The 10992-nt window shown below is 50.7% G+C and overlaps 1 protein-coding gene across 1 annotated transcript; it reads right to left on the bottom strand.

Moving 5' to 3' along the window:
• Positions 1–42: 42 nt before the first annotated feature.
• Positions 43–9497, bottom strand: EAH_00011770 (tubulin-tyrosine ligase family protein, putative; the record flags this gene model as incomplete). Its single annotated transcript, XM_013394815.1, has 10 exons — positions 43–170; positions 297–2088; positions 2278–2496; positions 3063–3926; positions 4220–4651; positions 4850–5055; positions 5372–5582; positions 5958–6199; positions 6590–6793; positions 7175–9497. The coding sequence occupies 10 exons, from the start codon at positions 9495–9497 to the stop codon at positions 43–45; spliced, it is 6621 nt and encodes a 2206-aa protein (XP_013250269.1).
• Between the last annotated feature and the right edge of the window lie 1495 nt (positions 9498–10992).

Here is a 10992-nt window from a genome sequence, read left to right as displayed (position 1 = left end):
ATATATATATTATATATATATATTATATATTATATATATATATTATCGTGCTACGCACTGATTGCTTGAGTGATAGAGATCAAGTCTGATTTCGATGAAGTCTACGAGGAGCTGTAGGCTGTCTTTAAGAGTTTCTTTAGGTACATCTTCCCAGTCTTTGGAGTGTATATCTGGCCAAGCACAGCAAACAGCTTCATGCCAAGCAGCACTTCTCTCTGCTGCAGGCTTTGTTATGTTTGCTGCTGTCTCCTTTCTTTCGCTTCCTTCCTGCTGCTGCAACGTGCAGCACAATGTACCTTTTACACAAGAATTCAATGTCGGGATCGTCTCCTCCCGCTCCCGGGGATCGTCTCCACCAGATTGCGCACAAGCACCAGCGCGCGCAGCGCTATTCAGGGCTCCTTCTGGAGCAGCAGCAGCAGCAGCTGCTGCTGCAGAAGCAGCAGCTGGGGCTGCAGAGCCGTTCTCCTGCTCCTTGGTGCGCTGTGCCTTTTGGGGTGTCTGCCGCAACTCCTCAGGAGCCTTCTGTTCAGTTTGCTGCTGCTGCTGCTGATGCTTTTGCTGCTGCTGCTGCATTTTCTGCTTTTGCAGTTGTTGCTGCTGCAGCAGCTGCTGCTGCTGCTGCTGCTGCTTTTGCTGCATGCGGACGCGAGACAGTTCTTCTGTATGTTGACGGTGGGTGCTGGCGAGTGCATCTCGGAGTTGAAGAGTTTTTGTTAATTCTTCTGCTGCACTTTGAGTGCGAGCATCGCATGCATTGATTTCTTCACGGAGGGCACGTAGTGCTGCACTCGCTGCAGCAGCAGCTGCAGCAGCAGCAGCAGCAGTTGCTGTTGTTGATTTCGAGGCACCGTCAGGCCCTTGGCATGGCTGGCTAAAGATTTCGTCTGCGCGGGCGATGCTGAGAACTGTCTGAGGCTCCCCCTCTGCTGCTGCTGCTGCTGCTGCTGCTGCATCTCGCTGCTGCAGCAGAGCTGCTTGCCGCGAGGCTTGCTGCTGCCGCAGCTCCGTAAGCTGCTGCAGGTGTCTCTCCAGATGTCTCTGATTCTCCTGCAGCACTTCTAGCTGAGATGCTTCTTCTGCTATTTTCCTCGATAGAACAGCAGCTGTCTCCTCTGCTGGTGTTAGGGGCCGGGCAGAGGTCCCTGGGAGGGATGGCTTGGGGCTGCTTTGCTGCTGCTGCTGCTGCTGCTGCTGCTGCTGCGTTTGCTGCTGCTGAGACGTAGCAGCTGTCCCTTCGGAAGCAACAGGAGACGCCAGCTGCTCGGCTGAGCTGCTGCCGTTGCGGGGCCCCTCTTCGCGCGCAGCATCAGCACTTCTCTCATTTTTTTCTGCTGCTGCTTCTGCTGCTGCTGCTGCTGCTGTCTTCTTATGGTTTGCTTCTTGGCAGCTGCCGCCTGAGGCACGTTTAGAGGGCTGGCGCTGCAGCGGGGAGACGTTTTGCTGCTCCTGCTGCAGCGCCCCCACGACTTGCGAGACAACCTGTTGCTGCTGCGGCTGCTGTTGCTGCTGCTGCTGCTGCTGCTCTACTACATTTGCTTCCGAGAGCAGCGCAGCAAGCAGAGATGCCTTGGGAGGCAGGAACGGAAACAGCAGCAGCGACAGCACCTTCAGCAGCTGGGCGAACTCCAGCAGCCCTAAACCCCTGCGGCTGTCTTGAAGCTGTGTCTGTCTCCTCATTTGCTGCAGCTGCTGCAGAAAGAGATAGTCTAAGTCTGCTAAAGTCATGCGTCTCTTCCGATTGAGGCCCCCCAACGAGCAGAAACTGCTGCTGCTACTGCTGCTGCTGCTGCTGTTATGCTTACCAGGACAAACAGCAGCACGACGGCTTCCAGGGGGCCCCCGAGCCACCCCCAGTCTTGCTGCTGCCCCCTCAGGTGTCTCCTGCAGCAGCAGCAGCGAGGAGGCGCTGGCGCTGCGGGAGACAGAGACAGACCGTGCTGCCTTGCGAGGCCCTGCTGCTGCTGCTGCTGCTGCTGCTGATCCTGCTGCTAAAGGGGGGGGAGGCGGACGAAAGGAAGTAAAAGGAGGTTGTGGGGTCCCCCCACGCGACAGCCGAGATGGAGACTGTGCAGCGGAGACATACACCTGAGGAGACAGGTGCAGCACAAGCAAAACAAAAAAAACTATTACTCTTGCTGCTGCTGCTGCTGCTATTGCTGCTGCTGCATGTGCTGCTGCTGCTGCGTACAATGGGCTTCTAGCAGTTCGGCGGAGTGGCAAGGATGAGCAGAAGAAGGTAAAGCAAGGGTTTAGGGTTTAGGGTTTAGGGTTTACTTTGCGTAGTAGGTCTAAGACTTTGATTTGCTCGCAGACCTCCGCCCATCTATTTCTTTCTAACCAAATCTTCTGAGGGAACCCGACTAATCTTTCAAATAAAAATTGCACTCTACGAAATAACTCAGTCTCCGCAGCAAATGCTGCTGTCTCTTGCTGCAGGTCTAGCCAACAACCTTGAGGCTGCAGCTCTTCTGCAGGGAAGGGCTTTAGTATATCCTAAGATATAAACAACAAACGCAGACAGAGACAGCTTAATAAAGAAACACATACTTGTAGTGGGGGGGAGTGTAAGTAGAGACAGAGACAGAGACAGAGATAGAGACAGAGATATGCAGAGATAACAGCAGCAGTACAGAGGTCTCTATATAAATTGTCTCTAACTGCAACAGAAAGGAGACAGCAACAGCGGTGTCAAGAGAAGGCAGAGGGAGACAAGCAAAGACCAAAGGAGACAGATACACCGCAAGGAAAGACATAAGAGAAAAAAAGAGACAAACAGTAGAGACCCAAAACAGCAGCAAGACACATAAATAGAAAGATAGCGACGCATGCATCAATATATATATATATAGATAGATAGATATAGATATTGCTGCATACGTATATATAGTCGCACATTCAAATACACACATATATGTGGAGACATATAAATATATATATAAGGAGAGGAGACAGAAGAGAGAAGAGAGAACGGGGAGACCAGCGGTAGAAGGAAGAGACAAAAAGGATCAGCAGCAAACAAGAGACAGTACTAAAAGACGAAGATGAAGTGCTTTAATTACCCTATGCAATTTTGTATAAGTTGTCTTTACAAGAGCTGCACCCTTTTTAGGGATTTGTTTGTCTTTCCTTAAGAAGGGTCTGAAAGGCCCCTGACGTTTTTGTCTAGAAGCACTTCTTTGTTGTTCATAGGTGTTTGCAGCTGCATGCATTTTATCTCGCTGCTCTGCTGCAGCACCTCTGCTGCCGCTGCTGCTGTTGTGCTGCAGCAGCTGCTGAGGAGACAGATAAGAAGTACGTTGCACACGCAACCCTAATACATTGAGGCACTCTAAGCACTTCTCCATCTCAATAAAAGCGACGTCTTTCAGCTGCTTATCAGTGCTTCGGGGGCCCCTTTGGTCTCCTCCATCTGAGTCAGAGCCATCCCCTGCAGCAGCAGCAGCAGCAGCAGCTGCTGCTGCTGCTGCTGGTCGCCTTGCAGTCCCCTCAGACCCGCTCTTCAAACGACGACCAACCGCCCGCACACCGGAACCTGTGGGGGTCTTTGCTGCTGCTGTTTCCTCTCCTGGTGCTGCTCCTTTTGCTGCTGTTGCAGTAGCAGATGCTGTGGCTGCCTTGGGCAGTGCTAGCGGTGGCTGCGGCTTCCGGGGCTGTCTTGCAGCAGCAGCAGCAGCACCAGGGGTTGGGGTTGCTGCTGTGCAGGAGGCAGTGTCGCTTGCTGCTGCTGGTGTTTTTGCTGCTATGCTCTCCGTGCTTAAAGACCTCCGGAGGCTCCGTTTATCCCTTGAGAGACGACGAGTCTCTGCTAGGGAGGCGCAGCGTCGCATGGGAGACGATCCCGACGATCCCAACACAGTTGTGGGGTGGCGCTGGGGGCCTCTTGGGGGCCCCCCAACCGGCAGATCTTTGATAGGCAGAGGCGGCTGCAGAGAAGCAAAGGAGACAGGAGACAGACAGTAAACAAATGCAGCGAAAGGAGACAAAATAGACGACAAGGAGACACCCAGGGCACTCGAGAGGAAGAGAGATAGCAAAAAAAGACAAGTATATATAACAGCATGGGACATCTTAAAGCATTACACCCGTGCACCTGTCCGCTGCAGGTAGGGCTCCAATTGCTTGCTGCAGCAGCAACAACAGCAACGAGACTAGCAGCAGCAACAACAGCAACGAGACTAGCAGCAGCAGCAACAGCAGCAGAAGCAGCAGCACTTACTCCAGCATTTATTTGGGGGGTACGAGTTTGCTGCTGATCGGGCCCCGATGAGCTGCTGCTGTGGTGTACAGACACCGCGTTGGTTTGTGCTTGAAGGCTGTCTTTTCCTTTGTGCTCAGCTGCAGGTAGGCCTCGACGCTTAGTCTTTTGGGGTTTATTCAGAGAAGGAGGCTGAGTTGCTGTATTCCGTCTAGCAGTACCTTTTCCTGCTGCTGTTCCTGCTGCTGCTCCTGCTCCTGCTGCTCCTGCTCCTGCTGCTCCTGCTGCTGCTGCTGCTGCTGCTGCATTGGTGCGTTCTTCTGTCTTTCTCTTTCCTTTCTTCTTCTCTGAAGGAAGCAACAGCTTGCTAGCTATAGCGAGGGCTTCGCTGAGCACGGGCTCTTTAATAGCTCTGTCCATTGCACTCTCTAGCTGCAGATCGATGCCGTCTTCCTGCAGCAGCAGCAAAACAAAGAGAGAAACAAAATAATAAAATAAAATAATTATATACGCACCCCTCTCGCTTCAACGTTCTCTGCTGATGCTTCAGCAGACACTAGAAAAAAGTAAACCCTAAACCCTAAACCCTAAACCCTAGATAGGCACCTGGCAATCGAAGTAGTCGACTCGTAGGGAAGGGTTTGAATTAACTTCGAGCAGCCAGCATTTGTCATCTGCGTCTAAGAGAATATCAAGCCCTAGGAACTGAAAGCAGCGAGACCTTTGCTGCTGCTGCTGCTGCTGCTGCTCCCCCTGATAGACGTGCCTATAGCGCAGCTCAAGCCACGGCTGGAGACACACAAATGTCTTTGCTGTTATTTCTTTTATACTCTTCCACACCTTATCTACATCCACTCCTGCGGCATCAGCAAACAAACAATGCAGCAGCAATAGACAGCAGCAGCAGACGAAACCAGCCGCAAACAGCTGCAGCTGCAGACAGCAGCAGCTGCAGCAGCAGATACCACCAAGGAAGAAGACGGCAAGCAAAGAAACCGCTACAGCAACAGCTGCTAGAACAAACAGCAACTGCTGCAGCACGAGTACGAACTGGAACAGCAGCAGCAGCAAAACAGGAGGCAGCAAGAGCAGCAACAAGGGCAAGCTCAGCAGCAGCAGCGCACAACAGCTACCACAAAAGCTGCAGCGGCAGCAGCAGCAGGAGTTTCTTGCCTTCTGCTTTGAGGTCTTTGAAGACATCGGATAGGAGCCGTTTGCTGTTGGAGGTGTTGTGTATATCTGGAGAGCGGATGAAGAGCTCTTTGTTTTCTTTATTTATTGAATAATTTGTTAGATGCATAAATGCATTATTTTGATTGCGACGTGTGGGAGAACGATATTCATCCGTGCAAAACCGAGCCATACCCACGCGCGAGACGAACACCTGCACCCAAACAAAGCCCCAAAAAGCAATGCATGCAAGCTTTTCCCTGCATGCAAGCATACACTCCAATACTGCATGCATGCATGCATACACTCCAATACTGCATGCATGCAGGCATATATACATGCATGCATTTAAATACTGTAAGCATGAATACACTCCAATACTGCACGCATGCATGCATATATGCATGCAAACGAGCAAATGCATGCATGCTCCTGGGGGGCTCTGGAGTCAGGGGAAGTTTTAATAGTGCAGCTCAAACGTGCATGCACAAGATAGACAAAGGTCCTTGGTGCTGCCTGCACGCATGCAGCACCACGAACATCAAACGCATGCATGCATGCATGCATGCATGCATGCGTTTGTATGTACCTTGAGGGTGCCTGCAACGGCGAAGACTGCAGCATAGACTCGTAGATCGAATTTTCGTTTATTAAGAAGGCGCGGGTGGCTGATATATTTTTGAATAATGTAACTTCCTTCTCCTCTCCAGATTACACTGTCTATATCTTTTAGGCGAGATACGAGCTGCACGCCGCTACCCATAGCTCCTCCATCAGGTTTTATTATATATGTTTCCGACTTAGAACTCTGCAGTATCTCCTCTATGCGAGCTGCAACACATAACAGCAACAGCAGCAGCAGCAGCCAGTAACAGCAGCAGCACGAACAGCAACAGCAGGACACGTTAATTTAAAACATCAGCTGGGCACCAGCAGCAACAGCAGCAGCAAAATCAGCAGAAGCAACAAGAAGAACAGCAACCAGACGAACAACGAGAACAGCAAGAGCAGCAGAAGCAACGGCACCACCGACAGCAACAGCAACAAGAACAGCAGCAACAGCAGGAACAACAAGAACAACAAGAACGGCAGCAGCAAAAAGAACAGCAGCAGCAGCAACATCAGCAAGAACAGCAGCAACAAGAACAGCAGGAGCAGCAACACCAACAAGAACAGAACATAACAGCAGCAGCAGCAGCAGCAGCAGCAACAGCATCTAACCTCTGTCTTCAGGGAAGGACCAGCATGGCGGGGAGAAGTCATAGAGGTGCGGGAAGAGGTCTTGATAAAGATGCAGCACTTTAGAAAGCATTCGTTTCTTTGTCATATCCCACATACCCGGAAATCGGTTTACTATTTGTGCACTTCGAACAAACAGCAGATGGTCGTAGTCCGGCACCGAACCACCCAGCCATATGATGTTTCCTGAGGTGTACGTACACCGCAATACGCAAACAATATATGCATAATATATATATATATATATATATATATATATATATATATATATATATATATACATATATATATATATGTATATATATGTATATAGGCTAAGAGACAGCAAAACAACCTCCAAACATATAAGAAATCGGGTACATCACTTTTCTCACGCTGCTGCTACTGCTGCTGCTGCTACTGTTGCTGCTGCTGCTACTATTGCTGCTGCTGCTGCTACCGATATTATTGCCGCTGCTGGTACTGCTACTGCTACCGCTGCTCTTGCTGCTGCTCTTGCTGCTGCTAGTACTGCTGCTGCTGCAGTTGGTGCTGCTCTTGCTGCTGCTGCTGCAGTTGGTGCCTAACCTTTGTTTGTGGTTTGATCGTCGCGGATCCAGCCGAGTCTTTCTACGCAAGTGTTTATTAGGGGCCTCTCTGCTCTGCATTGTTTTGTATTAACAACAACTTCACGAAGTAAGCCTTCTGCTGAGGTATTTATTACAAAGTCTTCCGCCCACAAGCAGTCTCCTTCTGTCTCATCTTCATCTGGACATGTCTCCTCTTCGTCTTCCTGCTGCTCGCCCTGCTGCTGCTGCAGCTCTGGATCTGTAGCAACACTAGCGAGTTCGGCTAGCTGCTGCTGCTGCTGTTGCTGCTGCTCTCTCCATTCTATATACCTGGGGACCAGCACCTTGATGTATCTCTCTTCTGTCTCTGTTTGCGTCTCTTGCTGCATTTGTTCTGCATCTGCCTCCCCTACAGAGTTAAACTCAAGTGTCTCTTCGCTGCTGTCTTCTGTCTTATGCTTCCCTTCTTTCTCCCCTCTCTCTGTCTCAGTCTCTGTCTCCGCCTGTGTCTCCGCCTCCTTCGCGGCACCCTCTTCAAGCAGCTCTGCATCAGCAGCAGTACCAGTAGCAGCAGATGAGAGCTGTTTTTTCAGTCCCTCCTTTGCAGCTGTCTCTTCTCTGTCGCTGCTATCGCGCGCAGAGAAAGCTGCTGTAGAGACAAAAGATATATCTCTGCTATTGGGGCTCCAACTGGGGGCTTCCTGTCCTTTGAGGGGCCCCTTTAAGGAACATCTCTGTCTCTTCTCTTCATCTTTCTCTCCTCTTGCCGCTACAGACAAACACCGATACCCCCTGTCTCCTTCTGCTGCATTTGCTTCCCTAGCTCTTTGTGCTGTCTCTCGTCCCCTTAACAGAGTTGAGCCAGTAGACGCGCGGCTCCACCCAATACCAGGGGCCCCCAATGGGGCCCCCAGAGGGGCCCCCCGAGGGGCTCCCAATGGGGTCCCCAGAGGGGCCCCCAAGGGGTTCCCCAGTGGGACCCCTGAGGCATCTGGGGGCCCTAAGGAAACCCCCTGGGGGCCCCCACGGGGGCCCCCTTGAGAAGAACGACAAGAAGGCGGCTGACCTATGCAGGCATTTGATATGAAGAGAGCAGCTGTCTCCTGTGCTTGCCACAGATTTGGAGGGTTGTGTCTCTTTACTGCAGCAGAGACAGAAGGGACTGCAGCAGAAGCAGCAGCAGCAGCAGCAGCTGCTGCTGCAGCGGGCAATTCACCATTCAATTCTGCTTCGCGTGAGGGACCCTTTGCAGACCAACTTGGGTCTGAGCATTCATTTTGGAGGGCGCCAAACGGCTTCTGCTGCTGCTTCTGCTGCTGCTGCTGCTGTTGTTGTTGCGCGTTTGCTGCAGCCGCTGCTGTTGCAGCTGAGAAGGCCTCCTTGAAGGGCCTTTGCAACTCATTGGTAACAGCCTGGGGCTGAAGGCAGCTGTGGTGCTGCTGCTGCTGCTGCACCAGCTGCCGCTGCTGCATGACCTGGTGCTGCCTTCGCAGCATTTGCTGTTGCTGCAGCAACTGATGCTGCTGCAGCGTTTGTCGTTGCCGCTGCAGCACCTGCTGCTGCTGCTGCTGCTGCTGCAGTAGCTGCTGCTGCTGCTGCTGCTGCACTTTGTCTCCACCTTGCCACAAGACCTCCGTAGAGGAGGGACAGGCGTAGACACCCCCAGCAGAACCAAAGCCCCTAAAGAGAGATTGCTGCAAAACACCCGGGTGCATCTGCTGCAGCTGCTGATGCTGCTGCAGATTCTTCTGAGTAGATGTTAGCAAACATACAGATGGGGGGCCCCTAGAACTGAGCAGCTTGTGAGGCAGCAGAGGTGCCCCTAAAGGCCGAAGAGGAGGCCCCCAGCAGCCAACTGTCTCCAAGGAAGGGGGCCCCAGAGGCTTCGTGGCTCTATCTGCATGAAAAGGAACTCCCTGTTGCAGCAGTTGCTGCTGCTGCTGCTGCTGCTGCTGTTGCTGCTGCTGCTGCTGTTGCTGCTGTTGCTGCTGCTGCTGCTGCTTTGCTGCCTCATGCGCCATTCTTAAGACGATGGGCTGACCATTGGTGTCCCAGCCACATACTGGAAGATGCCCCGAGAGGTAGCCCGCAGTAGGAGCTCCTCCTACTCCCTGCTGCTGCTGCTGTTGCTGCTGTTGCTGCTGTTGCTGCTGCTGCTGCTGGTAGAGGGCCCTCCCGCTGGGGAGCCTCATAGGCATATTTAGAGGCATACGAGGGGGCGAGGCAGCATTTGAAAGAAACGGCTGCAGATGCTGTGGTAGATGCATCATACCGCCGAAGGGGAGGGGCCCCTGGGGGCCCCCCACGTTGCTGTAGATGCCATCCCTATGGCTTCCTTTCATCTCAGACTCAACTGCAGCAACAAACGCAGCAAATGCAGCAAATGCACCAAGCGCAGTAAGTGTAATAACTGAAGAAAGACGCCAGTCTTCAGTAGATTCTTTTCTAGGGGTTTCCCCCTGGGGGTTCGGGCAGATTTTGGGGTGTCTATGACTGCCTATTTATTGTTAAGTTTGCAGACTGTTGAGATGAAGATATATTTAGGTGTAAGGAAGCTGCAAAGGAAAACTAACTCTTTCTTTCGGTGCACTGGTTCTGTACTGAGTGGGCCCTCAAGCAACTTCTTTGTGCATTTAATCTTGTGTATTAAGAAGTAAAGACTAGATGAGTTGTTGTGTGCGTTGGATTAAGGCCTCAGGTGTACGTACACATACTCCTGAGCCGTGTTGAAGGTTGAAGAAGTGTATTGTTGTCTGAACGCTTACTTCCTCTGCTGATCTTGTTGTCTTGATGAATTAAAGCGGAGTAGTAAGCTGTAGATACACCTGGAAGTAGCAGAGAGAAGGTTTTGCTGCAGCTGTCTCTCGCGTTGGGCTTGTCTCTGTTTTCCTCTGTATGTATACCCCTACGGCTGCGCGGGCGGGGTGCTGAAGCGAGTATTTCGGGTTCAAAACAAATCAATTAAACTAAAATAAATCTGCAAAAGAGTAAAAAGAAGAAAATATTAAGCAATCAATATGCGCAGCAACCTGTAGAAAGCTGTAAGGCCCTCCAGCGCTCGGTAGACCTCAAGCGAAGAACAGGCTTGTAGCTGAGGCATATGCGTTGTATAAACGTTATAAGAAAACAAGAAAATTACTTTATTTTACTTCATTACAGATGTTTTAAACTATTTTTATTGGAATCTTGAATAATTAAAACAAGTTCTCCGATTTTTATGAAGAAGATAGACATCTACAGCAATGGGCAGGCCACCGGTCGGCTGGTGCTGTTGGAGCAACGTCTGCAGGCTCGACGGTATGCGCGTATAATATATAATATATAGATATGTTTCTAAATGAAATTTATATTTATTCAATCTTGTTTTTAAATTAATCTCTTTGTTTTTATTCTATTTTTAGTTCCTTTTTCAGCAGTACACTCAGCAAAACCCAGCTAGAACTACAACGAACTCAAGGGCCCTCCAGACCCCTGCAGCGATCGCCTTCGTCACCAGAGGAAGCCAGTAAGAAATATATGCTTTACAAAGAAGACATGTTGTTTTTAAATAGTTTATACAACAAAAAAACTAATAAAATATATATAGGAACCGGCAAAGCCTCCTCATATCCTCCAGTTTAACCACGAAATTTCTATGAAGTCTTTATATGCGGTATGCCCACCCCCCGCTCAAGCCGCTGTGCACGCTGCTGCAGCAGCAGTAGCAGCAACAACAGCAGCAAAATTCATTTTGCTAGGCATCTATTTATCTTTATTCAATATCTATTTGAGACAGCAATAAAGACAGGAGAACAGGAAGCTCCGCGCCTCTTCGGTTACCGGGGGTTATGTCTCGCC

This window comes from Eimeria acervulina, genomic scaffold (genome assembly GCF_000499425.1).
Source record: "Eimeria acervulina Houghton genomic scaffold, Eah_scaff63, whole genome shotgun sequence".
NCBI lineage: Eukaryota > Apicomplexa > Conoidasida > Eucoccidiorida > Eimeriidae > Eimeria > Eimeria acervulina.
Note: the sequence above shows the minus strand (reverse complement) of the source record. Positions and strands in the feature narration are given on the sequence as shown.